General features: G+C 33.3%; 3 protein-coding genes across 3 annotated transcripts; 1 reads left to right on the top strand and 2 right to left on the bottom strand.

Annotated features, from left to right (window-relative positions):
• Positions 1 to 2: 2 nt before the first annotated feature.
• On the bottom strand, positions 3 to 3,046 carry LOC117988245 (U6 snRNA phosphodiesterase 1). The gene is made up of 6 exons (XM_034975360.2): positions 2,919 to 3,046; positions 2,282 to 2,400; positions 1,841 to 1,983; positions 1,293 to 1,476; positions 638 to 800; positions 3 to 182 (listed from the first exon to the last, which is right to left on the bottom strand). The coding sequence occupies exons 2-6, from the start codon at positions 2,362 to 2,364 to the stop codon at positions 3 to 5; spliced, it is 753 nt and encodes a 250-aa protein (XP_034831251.1). The 5' UTR covers positions 2,365 to 2,400; positions 2,919 to 3,046.
• A 1,800-nt stretch (positions 3,047 to 4,846) lies between these two features.
• On the top strand, positions 4,847 to 11,170 carry Dhrs4 (Dehydrogenase/reductase 4). The gene is made up of 6 exons (XM_034975767.2): positions 4,847 to 5,057; positions 6,118 to 6,295; positions 6,859 to 6,936; positions 8,187 to 8,333; positions 8,412 to 8,546; positions 10,782 to 11,170. Exons 1-6 carry the CDS (start codon positions 4,927 to 4,929, stop codon positions 10,950 to 10,952), a joined length of 840 nt encoding a protein of 279 aa, XP_034831658.1. The 5' UTR covers positions 4,847 to 4,926; the 3' UTR covers positions 10,953 to 11,170.
• Positions 11,171 to 11,806: 636 nt separating this feature from the next.
• On the bottom strand, positions 11,807 to 16,300 carry ecd (ecdysoneless cell cycle regulator). Its single transcript, XM_034975766.2, is given in 4 exon segments — positions 11,807 to 12,810; positions 12,812 to 13,249; positions 14,368 to 14,570; positions 15,937 to 16,300. Coding segments are annotated over 4 exon segments (1,683 nt in total). The 5' UTR covers positions 16,136 to 16,300; the 3' UTR covers positions 11,807 to 11,967.
• Positions 16,301 to 19,613: the final 3,313 nt, after the last annotated feature.

Genomic DNA, 19,613 nt, shown 5'->3' on the forward strand with positions numbered 1-19,613 from the left:
TATTACTTTAAACAATACTGGTAATATTTATTGCCACTTTTACAATTTACTTTGTTAATGACAATAGTCTCGAGTCGTTCTTCTTGATAAACTAAATGTTGATTCAGTTGACTCAACACCTTTATGACATCTTGTTGTTTGTCTCCATTGATGCTCAAGATGCTCATATGAAAGGAAGGTTCCTGTAAAGAATTTTTTATAAATCTTTTTTCAACTACTTAAGTGCTAATTTTAACTTATATTTTTTTAAACTTACTAGTAATAAAAATTAACAAGTAAGAAAAATTTCTTTATTATACACAAAATAATTTTCCAAATCATAATTATTGTTATTAATCAATTTAGGTGATTTGATAGACCCAGCCGCGAAAATTCAAATTTTAGTTAGTTTTTCGAAAATAGTAGACTAATCATACATGAAGGCTTATGGAATGAGTTTTGCACGCATAACATTTGTGCATCTCCATGTTTTTCCATAAAACTTTGGTCAAAAATACTCATTTACTTCATATTTGTGCAAATCTGGGAAAATTATCTTTCAGGAACAAATATGAAGTAAATGAGTATTTTTGACAAAAGTTAAAACCACCTTAATATATAATAAAGGTAATATAAACTTAAAAAGTTCCTCACTTACATGATAAAATTGTGGCAATCTAAAATCCTCCAGAATATTATCTACCTTCTTGGTAATATCAATTAGATATCTGTGAGCAAAAAAATCTACCTTCAGAGCTACAAATGTGCGAGTTTTATCCTCATTACAATAGACTTCTACAGAATCAAATCCAAGCTCAAAACTGAAAAAGAAAGGAAAATCATATTATAGGCAAGCACCTAGAACATAATACTCAAATATTATGTAGTTAAATATCGAATTCTAGCTCGTGATAAAAAAAATAAACAAAAGTTTCTGCAGTCTGTCTGCCTAAAATATTGCATCATTACCAAAAAAAATCAAAGCAAATGTATGTGTTCTATGTTACATAATGAATAATCAATATATATAAAAAGAAAAGGTGACTGACTGACTGATCTATCAACGCACAGCTCAAACTACTGGACGGATAAGCATAAGTCTGCCAATCCACACTTAGCCAGCATGGCGGATTATGGCCAAACCCTTCTCATTCTGAGAGAAGCCCTGTGCTCAATAGTAGGCTGGTTATTTAAGTAATTTTTTGTGTCTCCTGAAAACTAAGGATACAGCGAATATGGCTATGGCTTGAATCTTTTTTCTTCTTTTTGGTTTAAATGTAAAAAACTTTTTTCAATACTTAGATATCTTATACCTTTCAATATTATTTAGGGCTTCTTGTAATGCAGTTGTAAATGTATTGATCATATGATACTTCAAGACAAAAGTCTTTGATAGACTGATGTGGATGTCTTCCAATTTGCAACAAGAATCATCAATGGTTGCAAGTAATGCTGCAAATTTATCTATTAATTTAAACAAGTTTTCTTTATCTGGGTCTGGAACAACAAAACATTGTAGGCTATTTAAGAATAAAATGGCTGAAAAGAAATTAAGTAAGTCTCTAGTGCAGTAGTAATAGAATCAGACTTTATTTTCAACTGATTTAGTTTACACAAAATGTTTTGAATTGATAATAGGTCCCAGTCTTTAATTGCAGCTTGATACCAATAATCACTTGACAGGCCAAAATGCAGAACAATTAAGGCACTTTGAATGGCAATTATTAAGAATTTGGCTGATAAAATATGTTGGATACATTTTGTACTATAAAAATGAATTACATGGTTACTCAGATACAGTCTTGCCTGCTGAATAGACCACTGGCATTGAAAACAAAAATAAGAGTAACTTATAACTTACACTCAATATACACAAATGTAGCCCAGTTTCCTCTCACATGTGGAAAGCTCCGAACTCGTCCCCCGTGAAAGTCAGAATCATCAACATGTTCTTCAAATGATACAACAGATACTCTACTCAAATCGGGTCGAGGTAGTTTTGGCCTAAAATTTTAATTGATTTACATAAAACCCTAGGCCCGCCATACTTTATACTTAGTAGGTAGGTACTCATTATATTAAAATTATAGTACTATTACCATTACCAATTAAAAATGACTTTAAAACTTACAAGGTTATATCTAATTCTGAGCATTTGATTTTACCCAGGTTATGAACAAAGGATCAAGATCAAAAGATCGTCTGTTTTTCCTACCTGCTTTACACTTTTCTAATCGTGTGGCAATAGGAATTCACTATCTATTTGTTAATAAAATAAGCATTGGTTCACTTAGGTACCTACTTTGAATGGTTATCTTTTTCCTCACTTTCCTCGGAATCGGATTCTTCGTTACCGTACTGACAAATAAAGGACAGCCCAGACATTAGTTCCCCAGGGTTAAATTAAATTCAGATCAGTAGGTAGCAGTGTTTCCATATGTAAATCGAGAATTACCGTGTTCATGGGTTAAAATTACGGTGTTTCTAGATTAAATTACGGTGGATTAGCTAAAAGAATACCGTGTAAATTACCGTGTCATTTTTAAAATTTGCTTTTTAATCAACTATTAATATAATTCTGAATCTGACTCTCCTAGCATACTTAGCAATATCTTTTTCATATACGGATTTATTCATATTTATATTTTGTTAAATCTCATTAGTTTTACATTTTACTCCTTCCTAATTGCTTGAATAAGGACGAAAATAGATTGCTGAGATTTGATGCTTAAACCGAGAGCAAGATAAATGTTGCCATTACGAAATATGCTTAGGTGACTGAGATTCGTACTCGTATTACGCAGTATATTATGAATTTTTAACGTGATTTTGTATTACGGTGACACGGTCAAGGTAATGGCCATATTACCTTGACGGTAGATTAGGGCTGAATTACGGTGCATCTACGGTAATTACCGTGTACATGGAAACACTGGTAGGTAGTTACGATTAAAAGCAAAAATATGTAGATATTTCACAAGCAGACGAAGCTTTCGTAAACACATACAGTGATTATAATCACATTATAATAATATATACTCTGTGGTAATACTTCGTATAGCAAAATTGGAAGAGAATATAAATAATCACTACCATAGATTATCTACTATATGACTATATTAGTATATAAGGAACATTCTAAGCCTTTGTTCTCCAACAGCGCCCCCCTGTCAATGTCATTCAAGTGCCAAGAGAGCCTTGTCGCCGTAGACTGAGTAAAAAATCTAGACAAAGGAACGTTTGCTTTCTCATTCACACTAAACAGAGAGCACAGATAAAGTTACTAATGTGATAAACAGATATGCAGCTAACCTATTTTTTGTCCCTTATCGTGTAACCGATTTTTTCAAGGACTACAACTTTATTTTATTTATTTATTTTATTTTTATTTTTCATGTACCAAAATTTGTTTTAGTTGCAAAACAAAATGAGAATTCGTGGCGTCATTGTATTTCTCATTAGTTATATAATTATAGGTACTTGTTTTCACATATAAAAAAAACGTTTAATACACATATTGTTGATCGGTTAATACAAATATTGACTACTATGTCGTGTTATTCATCGTTACGTCGAACTATTGCTATTTCAGACGCGGTTACATGGGTTACACAATAGGGATAGGTTTTGATGGAGCAGCAACCACAGAATAATAACTCATAAATTAGGTTAATTAAGTTATTCTATATTAATAAGTTATTCTCATTGACTCTATTATAACTCTGTGGTCATAAAAAGTTAGTCGGAAAGAATATTTTTACTGATAAATAAATGTAGTTCCAGCAAAATAACTTGTTAATTATTCATAGTGGAACTGAGTAATTAGCGACAAATCAAGCAAACGCCAGAAAAAGTATACTTAAGGGAAAACTTTCTAAAAGTAAAAATATAAGTAACTAGTTAACTAGTTAGTTAGTTACCTAATTACCTAGTAATTTATTTTTTACAAGACACTATAGCTCCTTCATTTTAGGCTTCGCGTGGCAGGACCTTTTGGAACACCTTGAGGTATTAGGTGTTTATAATATGAAGTAGTTACTAAAGTTTATACCATCTGATTTCTTCAAAAAGTTCTAGTTTCTACCTAGTTTATCACTATCAAAAGATAGGGCCTTCTGATTTGATTCTATATATTATAAAAACCAGCCAAGTGCGAGTCAGGCTCGCGCAACGAGGGTTCCGCACTACAGTCGTATTTTTTGACATTTTGCACGATAATTCAAAAACTATGATGCATAAAAATAAATAAAAATCTGTTTTAGAATGCACAGGTGAGGACCTTTCATATGATATAGTTATCTTACTTCGAAAATTGAAAATACTAATTATTAGTAGTAACGATAAAATATAACACGACAATTATTACCATTGTTCAGTAGTCAATATTTGTATTAACCGATCAACTACTTACATATCAACAATATTTGTATTAAACGTTTTTTATGTGAAAACAAGTAAATAACTCATGAGAAATACAATTACGCCACGAATTGTCAAAGTTTGTTTCGCAACTAAAATTGCATGCCTTGTATGTATTCTTGAAAAAAACCAGTTACTGCGTCTCTGTTTATCACATTAGTAGCTTTATCTGTGCTCTCTTTTTAGTGTGAATGAGAAAGCAAACGTTCCTGTATCTACCTTTATTACTCTATCTACGGGTAGAACGAACCCTATAAGAGCCGAGCTCTCAGACTAAGAATCAAGGAGACTTTGGCATTCTTGATTCTTATTGAGGCCGAGCCCGCCGAGCTACTTGTTTGGTTATATTGGCAGTATTGTCTTTCTATCATTGTTAGTTATATAATGTTGGTATTGAAGCATGCATTCCATTCATCTATTTTCGGTTTTATTAAGTCCCGTCTCTTAAAACGTACCTACCTATTTTGCTCAGTTCAAAAAGCAAGAGTAAGTAAGCTTGGCCAAGGTCAAAGTCTACAAGGCATCAACATGGTTCTCTTTGGCAAAATAATTTCTGTAGGCACCGTGCCCAAAATATACGCACAAATCACTAATGCGAAAAGTTTTCATAGTAGTAGACTGAAAGGCAAAGTAGCTATAATAACTGCGTCTACTGATGGGTGAGTATGACCAATACAATTTATCAATTACTCACCTACCATTAAAGATCAATATACCTAGTTCTGAAATCCGTATTCTTTTCCATAATAATGAGATTTATAAAGTACTAGCAACCCGTCCCAGCTTCGCACGGGTATTCCTACAAGATTCGTAGAGATCTATTCTGTCACTTCAGTAGTTCCAAAGATTACTTCCTACAAACAAACTTGCAAACTTTATCTCTTTTTATTATATTATAACATATTACTCGAAAAAATTAAAGTAGGTACCTAGTAACTACTAAGTATAGTGCGCGCGCTATCAACAGAGTCGTCGGGACTCGGGCCCACTCGGGCCATAAATGCCAATAACAGTAGGGATGTGCCACCAGTGCGACACTCGCTAGTCGCCGAGTCCACTTTATCGCGGCGGCCCAAGCTACCCTAATGAATTTGTTGTTGTTTGTTTGATTCGGATTAAGATAATTTGTAATATAATAAAATATTTATAAATATGGATTATATTTTATATTTATTCTGTTATTTTATAATTTCATAACTTGAAAATCCATAAAAATCTTATCAATATCGACTACCTACCTGCATCGCGTGCCTTTGCCTTCTTCGAAACGAAGTGGAGGTCATCATGCGAAAAGCTTCTCTATTTAAAGCCGCCTCTTTTAACTTTGGGTAACTAAGCCCTGTCCAGTGTCCACCCCCTTATATCGCGTCCAGCCATTTGCGTCTGTTATTATCTACGCTAATAATAATAATAATAATAATAATACCCGTGCGTCGATACCGCTGATATGTAAGTAGTTATAAGAGGTACGTATCTTTCCAGTCAAATCTATTGTTGGTGTAACATTGTAGTTTTCGATTATGTAAGTAGGTAGGTACTCATCTATTACTTAATATTATAAAGAGGTTCTATAAGTTTGTTTGTAGGAAGTAAACTCTATAGCTACTAAACCGATTTTGAAAATTCTGTCACCAGTAAAAGCTACTTTATTCCTGAGTAACATAGGCTATTTTTTTTTTTTAAAGAAAATAATTGTAATAACTTATTCACTATCAACAGTATCGGATACGCCATAGCAAAGAGGCTAGGAGACGAGGGAGCATCGGTTATTATAAGTAGCAGAAAAGAAGAAAATGTTAAAAAAGCAACCGAAAGTTTACGCAAAGATGGAATTGAAGCCGAAGGTCTCGTGTGTCACGTAGCTGATGCAGAACATAGGAAAAGGCTATTCAACTTTGTAGGTATTTCATATAGCTTTAATATAACTAAAAAATAAAAACCGGCCACGTGCGAGTCAGGCAAGTCACGCAGAATGCGCGCGTACGCGTGAGCGATTCCTACCGTGAAGTATAGACTCGATCGTAGAATTGCCAACGTCAAGAAGCGCCTGTCTTTTTCATGAAATCTACTTTACATAATAATATGATCATGCTCTCGATCAGACCAGCCCCCCCGATTGTGTAAGAATAACCATTTCATGGCTAGCGCAATCGTCAAGAAATTCTGCCCTTTGATTGGATGATTCGCTGTTTACATTTTTACACAGCCAATCAAAGGGCAGAATTTCTTGACGATTGCGCTAGCCATGAAATGGTTATTCTTACACAATTGGGGGGCTGAACACGTACAAGGAACTGTATTTACATGAGTAGGTACAATTGACGATGGTGGTTCATAATTTTATTATGCGCGCTATTCATCAAAGAGCCGGTTAGACACGTCACACGCGGCGTTATATGGTCCAAGCCTTTATTGTAAGTAATGAAAATGATGATACATAATATAATAATTTTGTTTTAGGCGAAAAGTAAATATGGAGGAATTGATATCCTAGTTTCCAATGCCGCAGTAAACCCTGCCGTTTCGCCTGTTTTGGAGGTTTGTGATTTGAATTTTGTATTGAGTGTACCAATTATGTAAAGTTTTATTTTATTTTTACATAATGCACTTAAAATATAAGGTAATAAAGGTTAAAGTAATAAAGTATTAATTACTTTAACCTTTTTTAGGTACCTACCTTAAAACTTTAAATATTACTAGTGGTTCGCCCCGAACTAAGGCGTTGCAGTATCCCATAAGATAGTTTTAATTAACTATATAATAATAGTTAACTTTGAACATTAGATGCAAAAAGAGCTAAAGATTATATTATTTGAGATATTCGAATTTTGCTAACAGCACCATCTATTGCTTACATTATAAATTGTGAAGTTATGTTAAAATACTGATGCCCATTAAAGATGAAATAATTTCGCTTCTTTTCTCTTTATTTATCTAATTTTAGTATTTGTTGTTCAAGTACAGGATATAACTGAAATTATACTTGAACTGAACAGCGGACGGACGGACATGGCATAACTAGGTATAACAAGATAAAGTTCAAAACTAAAACCCAAATATGATCGTCTTAATAAACGCTAAAATATAATAAAATTGAGTGTCTGTCGCTTGGTATATTTTAATAGTATATATATTTATGAACTCAGTATTTTTTCCTCTTTGATTTGACATCCCACTCGAAATAGCAAAAAAAAATTTAATAGGAACAATTCCACTGAACATTGTTTTCGTGTAACTTTAACTATTTAGGCAGCGCACGCCACGAAAGCTCATAGATGAGACGACTTTTTTCACTTTATTGCAATTTTCGAAGGGATCTCTAATTTTTTGAAAATATAGCCTATGTCACTCAGGAATAATGTAGCTTTCTACTGGTGAAAGAATTTTTAAAATCGGTTCAGTAGTTCCAAAGATTACCCCCTACAAACAAACTTAACGACATTACCTCTTTCTTTATATAATAAGTATAGAGTATAGATATATATATATATAGAGTATAGAGTATAGATATATATATAGAGTATAGATATATAATATAATATATAGCATGTAAGTATATGTATAGATGTCACCCGGACCATAACAATGAATCAATTTACACCTCATTCATCAAAATCGACCCAGTAGTTTAGCCCCTACAGAGGAACACAAATAGATACAAACATACAGACATAGACTGCTAAAACCCTTCCTTTTGATTTGCCGTAGCCTGGTAAATGTTGACTAGGGAATCCTAAGAGACAGCTTACTGGGGGTGGCGTTTTTCAGTTCTCTATTTATTTTTACAGACTGATGAAAAGGTGTGGGACAAAATATTTGAGGTGAATGTTAAGTGTTCGTGGTTGTTAGCCAAAGAAGTTTATCCAGAGTTGGTCAAGCGTGGAGGTGGAAATATTGTGTTTATTTCTTCTATAGCGGGTTATCAACCTATGGAAGTATGTTAATTATATAAATAACTTTATTTAAATCAATCAACTAAACATTATTCTATAATACTGTTAATTGCTTTACAGCCTTTAGGGCCGTACAGTATCAGTAAAACAACCCTTCTTGGCCTGACTAAAGCGATTGCTTACGAAGTTACCCACGAGAATATTAGAGTAAATTGTGTTGCGCCAGGAATTGTTGCTACGAAGTTCGCCTCGGCAGTAAGTACTTAGACAAGTCTGAGCAATCACGCACTTATCCGATCCGAATCCGTGAAAATACGTTTTGAAGTAGTCATAGAATTATTTGTATGGTAGCTTACGCACTACATCAGACTTCAGTCATCCGTGAGGACATCTCGGTTTCAAATCGTACGTATGACGTAGATATGTCAAACATGTCCACTGAAATAGCTTGGACTTAGATCAGAGATCGGATTAGTGCGTAGTTCGGTTCGAGTTTTTTATATCTGTATTTTCATGGACTCTGATCGGATGCGTGTGTGATCGATCTGAGAATAAAAGGGAATTAGGTCTCTAAAAATATAGTTCTAAATAGTATAGTCTAAAAAGTATAGCCTCAATTACTCGGCAGTTCAGAAAGATAGTTGAAATAAATCTAGTTTTTTAATCATTGACTTAAAACATTAATGTTTTGAATTATTTATCGTTGTACCAACTCTAGCAATGTTATGGAATATAGACGAATTGCAAACGGCAGGAGAATAACGCGTAAAATTTAACTCCTTGCGCGCCATTTTAATTTTTGTGTAATTTCATGTCAAAACTACGATTTTAGTTCTTATTTTAAAGGTGAACCCGTACTTTACATGACAGTTGACCCATAGAGTTAAAATGGTGCGTGTGAAGTCAATTTTTACGGGCTATAACCACAATAAAAGTCGCCGACAAGCAGAGACATTTGAAATACAAGTCAGAACAAAAGGGAAACTGACTAAATGATAACTGATCTATCTACGCACAGCTCTAACTATTGGACGGATCAGGCTGAAATTTAACATGCATATATAGCTATTATGACGAAAACATTCGCTAAGAAAGGATTTTTGAAAATTCAACCCGTAAGGGAGTAAAATAGGGTTTTAAAATTTGTGTAGTCTACGCGGACGAAGTTGCAGGCATAACCTAGTATTATTATTATTATTATATATTATTTGCTCTCACGCCCGTGTACAAAATAGATACATATAAAAGCCAAAAGAGTTATAATATACTAGCTGATCCCCGCGGCTTCGCCCGCGTAGATTTAGGTTTTTAAAGATCCCGTATAGCCTATGTCACTCAGGAATAATGTAGCTTTCTACTGGTGAAAGAATTTTTAAAATCGGTTCAGTAGTTCTAAAGATTACCCCCTACAAACAAACTTAACGACATTACCTCTTTATATAATACAACGTTTTTGAGCCTATTCAGTACAAACAAACAAACAAACAAACAAACAAACAAAGTTTTCCTCTTTATAATATTAGTGTAGACAACGGGCCGTGCAGCAGAAATCGTAATATTTTAATTTCGCCATAACTTCAAAACCAAACGTCCAATTTTAATCATTCAAAGACCAAATATTATCTCCATAAACTGTTCTTAGTGATGAAATCATTTATTTTGATAAGGATTAATAGCATGAGTAAAATAAACGCGTTTAAATGTAGTCCAAAAAAAATTCAAGATTTTTAAATAAAAAAATGGTTGCTGTGCCTCACTCGACATAGATGGGTATAGTGTGTCGCGGACTTTTTTGTAGATATTTATAAGATCTACAATTAATTAGAACATTTTATGGTTCTATCTTTTATAGTTTAGGCAGCGTACGCAAAATAAGTAACTTTTCTGGTTGATTTTTTACACCTTGTGTCCGAAAAACCCAAATATCTTACGGAACCCTATTTTTTTCCAAAATAAAATATAGCCTATGTTACTCGTGGATAATGTAGCTTTCGAATGGTGAAAGAATTTTTAAAATCGGTCCAGTAGTTTTTGAGCCTATTCAGTACAAACAAACAAACAAACAAACAAACAAACAAACAAACAAAGTTTTCCTCTTTATAATATTAGTGTAGATTAGTGTAGATTACATACATAAAAATAAATAAACCTACATAAACATTACATACATACATATTTGTACCGGGCGGAGGATTACACCCCGGCAGGGGAGACCAAACGGCCGGGGGTCAGGGCGACAGGTGAAGAAATCAGCGGACTATCCTAGCCGAGTATTATTATTATTATTATTATTTATTTATTTATTATTTAATTAAAACGGCCATAAAGCCCAATTATACTAATTAAACTACTAACTAGTAGGTACCAATTAACATAAAAATATTTACAAAAAATTGTTAAAATTATAAATTTTAAAAAGCAAAATTATATATAAGAGAAAGATTAAACACAATAACAACAAATTATTCATTTAGTTTCTTCCCTTTTTAGATTACAACCTCAGACATGGCAGCAGAAAAATCGTTGTCAATAGTACCAATGAAGAGATTTGGTAAACCTTCGGAAATTGCGAGTGCAGTTGCTTTTTTGGTCTCTGAAGATGCAAGCTACATAACTGGCGAAACGCTTGTTGTCGCAGGGGGCACTTATGCTCATCTTTAAAATTTTGTAAAAGTGTTTTAAGTCAAGATTTTAATATCCGAAATCAAGGATTTCTAGCTTAAAGTCATTAAGGTGATAGGTTTGAAGTTTCAAATATACAGATGCAGCTAAGGTATACAGGTATTTCCTCTAGATTATAATTACTAAGGGCCTTCGTTATATGTTATATATGTATGTAAATATTGATATCATTTTTATAATAAATACTTTTTATTTGCTTTTTGTATTTTATTAAAAAAACACTTAAAAACTTTTTTCATAACAGGAACAATCCAATTTTTAGGGTTCCGTATCTCCAGAGGAAAAAAAGGAAACCTTTATACCCCCATCGTGTCTGTCAAGGGTATCAAAACCTTTATAGGGTACTTCCCGTTCACCTAGAATGATAAAATTTGGCAGGCAGCAATGTCTTTTAGCACAAGTGAAGGAAAAAAACGGCCAAGTGCTCTGTACTAATGTCGTATTTTCGACATTTTGCGCAGTAAATCAAAAACTATTATGCATAAAAATATATAAAAATTTGTTTCAAAATGTACAGGTAAAGCCCTTTCATATGATATCCCACTTAGTATATTTTTTTTTGTGATGAAACCACATTCTCACGTGAGCTATAACACCTACCTACCTGCCAAACTTCATGATTCTAGGTCAATGGGAAGTACCCTATAGGTTTCTTGACAGACAGACAGACAACAAAGTGATCCTATAAGGGTTCCGTTTTTTTTGAGGTATCGGAACCCTAAAAATCTAAAAACCGTGAATTTATGGTTACCTACTGTATGATAATGCGAAAGCTTTTATTATGTGGAGTGCGACTCGTACTTGACCAGTTTTTTAATTGTAAAAACCTCAACTACCATATAGAAAATTGCTTTATTAACATATTATGTACTTACTATTATTTTTAAGATGATCAGAAAATATTATGATGAAAATATACCATAGTTTCAATGAATTTTTAGTATTTTTTTGTCATATTATATGTTTTGCTATGCTATTTGGCATTAACTACTAATTAGCAGTCATCATCGTCTGAATCTAGTATATCACTTTTTTTTACTCCAATTTCTCTTAAAATTGTACTAGCAGGGCCAGATACACCCTGTTCTTTCATACTTTGTGATAAATTTTTAAAAACGTTAATATCAATATCACCATTTTCCATCGATTTCAACTTTGAAGCAAGTTCTGCATCTTGAGCTCTGCAACTTAACCCCATATTATTTTCAACACTATTATCACCATCATCATCATCATCGCTACTATAATCGCTGTTAGTGATACTTTGATTTGAAACTATGTTTAACAATTTCTCTATGCAATCAACAAAATCGTCAGAGTTAAAATCAATAGAATTTTCAGTGTTTTCTTTTCTATTATGTTCTATGCCATCAAAATTGGAAGTTTCTTTTAGAAAATCTGTTAATTCTGATGTCAATATATGTGGCGTTAAAGGATCTTTGTTCTTCAGCTTGACATTTTTACCATAATGTCTATTTAAAAAATCATTTAATTCATCTGGGCTAACATTTAACCAGTCATCGTCATCCTCTTCTAACATTTCTGTATCACTTTTTTGTTTCAATAATGCTGTAGTTTTGTTAAATTCATCAGAAGACTTTAATTTATTGATGGCATTACAAGCATTTAAACTTATTGAGCATTCCATATCTAAAAAGTAGGCCATTGCCTTCTGTAACAGCTGCGAATATTCAAGAGAACCCTCCAAATTATCCTTGAAGTAACCATTCCTAGTTAGACTATTGAGAAACTTTTTATATTCTGATGTATGATATATATCTTCAGATAGTCTACTCATAATTATTCTATAGGCACATGTAACTTTTAGTCCAAGCTGAGCTTTTTTTTTCTTTCACTGTATTTTTGTGCCTAATATATTTAGGAAGTTCAGATTGCATAAGCATAGCATACAAGTATTTAGTAAATTTTACTTCTGTATCTATACAGTCCTCAAGTTTGATATCTTTACAATGTTTGGCATCTAGTACATCTAGGTTGCAATATGTACTCACTATGGGAGCTATTAAGGATGGCTTCAAAGTTAAGACTGTAGCTATTTCCACAGGTAGTTTTAAAATAGCTTTGTGACCACTTTCGATTATTTTTTGTGGATATTCACCAATTCTTTTCATAATAGCCAGTTCAATTTCAGGAGATGATCGAGTTAACACAGGATTTTGTGAAACAAGCCTTATTGCTTCAATTAATTTCAAGGATGAATCTGTGGGTACTACTGTATTAGGTATAATATGCAAGTGTTGATTGAAAATAAATACCTGCAAATAAAAAATTACATATAAATACAATTGCAAATAAATAATGAACTATAAAATAATAAAATGAAAGCAAATATAATTATGTATTAACATCTTGGAGCTGATTACATAATGATTTAAAGAAGAAGGGTCATCTGTGACCCAGACCCGACAGAAACGAGACATATCTAATTTTTTTTTGTTATTTTTTATATAGTTAAATTATATATTTTTTATATTCGAAATTAATGGCTAACACCAAAATATTGCCGTATGTTTTTGTTCAGGCGTTACACAAAAAAATTGCCTGTTTATCTACAAATTCGTAAACGTATGTTACTAAATGACGATAAAAAGCTATGGGATGTATCTAGGAGACAGATGCAGCTGGATTATGTAATTATTTTTTTCGAGAGCCGGCGCAATAGTGTATTATCTATGGGCGCGGTCCTTCGCATTCTGAGTTGAGATCTGTGTTTTTGTTTTCACATTTTTTTCATTGATTGGCTTTCTCTTTACCGGACTTGATTTTTGCATTGTAATTTAGTTACATACGTTTACAAATTTTATAGATAAATAGGCATTTTGTATTTTTTTGTGCAACGCCTGAACAAAAACATAAGGCAATATTTTGGTGTTAGCTATTGATTTCAAATATAAAAAATATATACTTAATTGAACACCATAAAAAATAACAAAAAAAATGAGATATGTCTCGTTTCTGTCAGGTCTGGGTTTTTTTCTATGGCCTTCTCCTTATATATTATGATAATAGCTGATACACACAAATATTATAACCTGAAGTTCCCATGGGAATTGGAATTATTTACTTCTTTAATAATAATTACTATTATACTGAGCCATAGCATGCAGTGGCAGATTTACATAGTTATGTGAGGTTAGATGTTGCTGACTGATGCAGCTGGCTGACTTTAAACTGTGTAGTAAAAAGATACTAAATAGAGCCTCTTGTAAGAATGATTAACATTTAAATGTGCAGGTGCAGTAGTATGTTGCAATTGTCTACACATTTATACCCAGATAATAATGTTTCACTGTATGTGACAAAAATGTATTGATCATAATTGCTGAGTGATAACACGGGTAATGCCTGCCTTAATTCATTGCTCAGTTCTTACCCTGTTTTCAGTGGTTTCGGGATTAGCCCAAACTGGCAAATAATCAGCTGCTTCAATAAGAAGGAAATCTCCATCATTATCTTCGATTTGAATAGTCATATGGTTGTATATTTTTGTTATCTCTAATATTAGATAAACTATGAACCACTCATCCTCAATGTTATCACCAAAACATGTGGTACTAAAAAGGTGACATGGAATCTCTGAAACATGATACCAATAAAATTAGATTTGTTGTTGCTTCTCTATGGCTCTGCTACCGTGGTTTGATGAAAAAAATTGATTTATATTGTTTATAAAAATAACAGATTGATAATGTAATGAAATATAGATAGTTAGATAGAGACGCGGCAGAAAGTAATGTACAATGTGTAACATCAACCTCTAGAAGGAGATAGCAGATTTATAGACCAATGTCTCTGTCATTGAGACTAACAAAACGTCATATAGGTATGACTGTATAGGTATGAGTATACTCATCAGTTTCGAAAATTCTTTCACTCATAGATAGCTACATCATCCCCAAATGCAAATCCCCAAAGGCTATAAATTATAACTAGTAGGGCTCGTGGGTGCGCGGACCGCTGAAGTGGTCCGCGAGCATGCAGCCTTGGTTTTTCGATTTGCGGACCTTGTCTAAAGTAGGTATTTGTTTAATAGTTTGGTCGTCACATATTTTGTATGGAAAAATAAATTCCGCCATCTTGAATTTTTTTTTCTATTCATCGAGTAGACCTTCGGATCCTGATCATCTTTTGCGAAGAAACTTCTCTTCCATTTTTTATTCTCTCCGAGATGGACGCCGACGAAATTTGTATGGCGGCCATCTTTGTTTCGCCATTTTGAATTTTTTTAGCTCACTGGCAATTGGATGACGCTTCGAGTGACATTTGCTCGAGCACCCCCAACCTACCTTTAATACCTTAAGCGTGCTCTTCACCTGTCTCCGAAATCCTCAATCATCAGCTCTCTCCGTATTTTTCCTCTGAATGAATTTTTATCTTCTATACGAAACCATCAGTGCAAAAAAAAATTTTCATACAAAAATGTTTAGGAGAGGTGATCAATGAGTGAGTCAGTCAGTCAATCAGTGAATCAGCACGAACAGCTATATATATATTAATAAAACTAGCTGATGCCTCGTTCGCATGGATTTAGGATTTGGTAAAAATCCTGTGGGAACTCTTTGATTTTCCGGGATAAAAAAGGAGCCTATGTCACTCTCCAGTGGCTCTACCGCGGTTGTTTGACAGCTACAATGTCACGATCGCAATCATCTCTGATTGATTAATGCTCGCTCACTATTCGTCACAATGCATTGTTGCAACATGAATCGCACAAATTCAGCCAATCAGAACAATTGAGATTGTAATAATGATTGATGCAGGTTTTAGACAATCGCCCTACAGGTCTTAAACTATACCCATGCAAAAAATCACGTCAATCTGTTGCGACGTGATTGAAGAATAGACCAACAAAAAACACACATTCGCATTTATAATATGAGTACCTAGTCATTATGTATTGTAAACAGTCACGGGCAAAAGCTAGTAATAATAGTAGACATACCATTAGATTGATCTGTTAAAATCGGCAGAGAAACTCTAAATTCATCTCTATGCCATATATAATCTTTAGAAATTGATGCTATAATTCCATTTATTGAGTCACAGAGGTTTTTCCATTCATCTTCAGATAGTTCTTTAGTTGAAAAGAAAAAACATTGCATAGTATCTTCATACTTAGGATTCGTGCCAACTAAGGTCATTTTTAGGATTCTCTATTTTCTATTTACGTAGCACCTGTTCCTTTTTGATTTGATTCAATCAAATTAATTTTCAATTCACGAAAAAATTAATATAAAACTCAAAGAGTATATTAAATCATTTAATATTTTGATTATTTATTTAAAAGTCACAGAGTGACAGAATAGTAAAGTTATGGTAAAAAAGCATCAAATATCCTATATGTTATTGGTCTGTGGTAAAAAAGCACGGTAAAAAAGCTTTAAAAAGAGTATGTTACACACTAGCACTACACAGACCCTCAGCACAGGCCTATACTACTCTATGCTCCCTATTTTTTGTCCCTTATCGTGTAACCGATTTTTTTCAAGAATACATACAAGGAATACGACTTTAGTTGCAAAACAAACTCTGAGAATTCGTATTTCTCATTAGTTATTTACTTGTTTTCACATAAAAAACGTTTAATACAAATATTGTTGATCGGTTAATACAAATATCATCGAGACCAATTAATCTATGACAAATTTATTGACTACTAAACAACGGTAATAATAATATTGTCGTGTTATTCATCGTTACGTCGTGCTATCGCTATCTCATACGCAGTTACACAGTACTTCAATCTAGCTTTTTTACTCAATCTACGGTCTGTGGTCATAAAATCAGAATAAACACGTGTCTGCAATTTTTCCTTGTTCATTTGTATAATATAGGTATGTATTTCATGTGTATGCCAAACACAGAGTACATTGCATTGATGTTGGAATCCCCCTCTACTTGATGAAGCATGTGGGCGGGGCAGGCGAGCCGCGGATATGAGCAAACGCTCATATCAAAGTCTTTTGAGCACATTACTATGGGCCATTTTTGCCCAATTGTCACCGTGATTAGAGCTGCCGTACAAAACTCGAAAAGATGCCGAGTTTTACTGTAATTATAAGTCGTATGCGAAATAAAAATGTGAGTCCGGGTAAATAAAGGAATTTCTTTCGTCCATAAGATAAAAATCTACTAAAATATTTGTAGATCGAGGCATAATCTCGAAAAATTATATCGGTTGACAATGTTAAGAGCGTTCAACACAATTACCGATTTTTTTGGAATTATTCATGTGCGAAGTGCTACAGATATTAGGAGTAATAACGAATAAAAAGGTTGAAATATTTAAGAACAAGCCTTTTTTAAAGATCTATTGCTAATGAATTATTAATTTTATTGAAAAATAATAATCCTATCAAATCCTTATTCTTGCGGAAGACGTTTACTAAATTATACGATTTTGAGTGCGTCTTTAGTTAACATATAACCACGAAAAACACATATAATAAACACATTCTCTGGTTATTTCTAACAAAGACATTTATTTCTAACATACAAAAACTACAGTGATATCAAAACTCAGTCTTTCACACGGTAAATACTCAAAGCCCCGTTTGTTTTAGTGGTTTACTAAAACATCGGAAACACACGAGTATCTCGTAATGCCTACAATAAGAGAAGATAGACATAGCAATGCTAAGAAACATAAGGCCAAGCTATCCATACGAATACGTCCATACGAATAGTCTTACAGTGTCACTTAGAAGAATATAAGAACTGTCTTGTGGGCACTAAAGCCACCGAAAGCACATGTGCACAGAGCTTGAAGGTTTTCTTTCAGAAAAAAAATCCTTAAAGTCACAATTGTACAAAATTTATTGGAGTACCTTAATTACAAATTATAGACCTATCTCAGTGCTAACAATGCTTTCAAATGTCATCTAGAAAATTCTGAACAACCAGCCAGCCAGCTTCTTGAATAGACAAGATATTATCTGAGAATCAGTTTGGTTTCCGGAAAGGAAAGTCTACAGAAGATGCCATCAACCTTCTGACTGATCAAATTGTTAATCGTATGAAAGCTAAGAACAAAGTAGTAGGCGTGATTATTGATCTCACCAAGGCTTTTAATACCGTCTCTGTTCCTATTCTTGTGGGCAGATTAGAAGCTATTGCTATAAGGGGATATACACTAAGTATCTTCAAGGATTATCGCTGCGGTCGGGAAAAAAAGATGGCCAGCAAACAAAACAAATTCATATAAAAATTTCCTTCATTTTCAAACAAACAAAGAACTTGCGAAGTGGTCCCACGCGTCAACGCTCTTAATTTTGGGCTTGCGTGTGTCGATAATTTTATCGATAGTGTATTTTTGTTAATCTTCTTGTGGTACCTATTGTTATAAAAAAGTTTAAGTACTATAGCATAATTTATAGTAGGTAGTAATACAACAATAGTAGATCTATTTATATAATAAGACTTCCTCCGGCCTGACTGACAGACTGATCTATTTACTATCTAGTCTATCAATATACTTATATAAATTCTATCATTCCGCACATGGCCAGCGTGGTAGACTACGACCAAACCCTTCTCACTCTGAGAAGAGACCCGTGCTCTGCAGTGAGCCGGCGATGGATTGATCATGATGATGATGGACAACAATAGATTGCATATTTTATACTTTGCCAAAACAAGACGGGTATATCATGGATTGACTAGGTATTCTAAAGAATGACTGAATTAACTATAGACATTTCCGGTACCATTATTGATTTTGAAATCGTAAGAACAGGATCTCGGCTGAAGTGAGAAGATTGGTAACTTAGGTAGGTACATACTGATATTTAACATACATATAAGTCGAGTTGAGAACCTTTTTTTCGAAAGTCTGTTAGAAATCGTCATGTATGTAAATAAATTTAAACAATGCCATACCATCTTTAACTGCCCTTTAAGATAGCCAATAATTATGACGTATTGATAATTATTATCGATATCGACTTCCAATTGTTACACATCACTATTTGTCAGTGGCTTGTGTATTGCCAGTGACGTACAAAAATTTTCACAATAATTTAATTAATTATTTTTAAAGTGATTACTTCGAGCGACATGTACTTTATATAGTGAAACATGTTTTTCAGATGTTTGCACAATAAGCACAATAATTATCAACGCTTGGAACATGATATTAGGAACTGAAAATATTTATTGTGCAAATTTTTATCATAGCTGGCAATACAATACTTGAATGGTACTTGAAAATCAACCCTACCGTTAAGAAGATACAGACGATTTTTGCTTGTAATTTTTTGACCAATAAGTCGCGATGGCTGTGTTGCTGAATACGCTATTCTTTAAGATAGTGTGCGAGGTGGCTCGCGCGGTTTTCATACAAAAGTAACTTCATCAGCGTTCTATAGTATTTATTATTCTAGGGTACATTGAATATAGATTCCAAACTTGAAAGGTCATAATAAACAAGTCGAATAACCAAAGAGTATGTAATCACTAGACTCTAGACTAGTACGGTTTTGATTGGCTTTGATCAATACTCTTTGTACGTTTGTTGCCAGAGTATATAAAGGCCTTAAAGAACTGTTATCCAGGGCCGTAAAAAAAATTTAAAAAAAGAGTATATAATCACTACCTACTTTTGTCGTTCGCATCAATACC

The sequence above is a fragment of the Maniola hyperantus genome, chromosome 14, assembly GCF_902806685.2.
Source record: "Maniola hyperantus chromosome 14, iAphHyp1.2, whole genome shotgun sequence".
Taxonomy (NCBI): domain Eukaryota; kingdom Metazoa; phylum Arthropoda; class Insecta; order Lepidoptera; family Nymphalidae; genus Maniola; species Maniola hyperantus.

Excerpts from the sequence above, each read along its gene's own strand:
- LOC117988245 (XM_034975360.2), bottom strand. The coding sequence starts at position 2,364 with ATGTCTGGGCTGTCCTTTATTTGTCAGTACGGTAACGAAGAATCCGAT. Across the intron at positions 1,477-1,840 it reads TACATTTGTGTATATTGAGT|ACCCAGATAAAGAAAACTTG; the intron begins GTAAGTTATAAG and ends TTGTTGTTCCAG. Across the intron at positions 801-1,292 it reads GCCCTAAATAATATTGAAAG|TTTTGAGCTTGGATTTGATT; the intron begins GTATAAGATATC and ends TTTCTTTTTCAG.
- Dhrs4 (XM_034975767.2), top strand. The coding sequence starts at position 4,927 with ATGGTTCTCTTTGGCAAAATAATTTCTGTAGGCACCGTGCCCAAAATA. Across the intron at positions 6,296-6,858 it reads GGAAAAGGCTATTCAACTTT|GCGAAAAGTAAATATGGAGG; the intron begins GTAGGTATTTCA and ends ATTTTGTTTTAG. Across the intron at positions 8,547-10,781 it reads CTACGAAGTTCGCCTCGGCA|ATTACAACCTCAGACATGGC; the intron begins GTAAGTACTTAG and ends TTCCCTTTTTAG.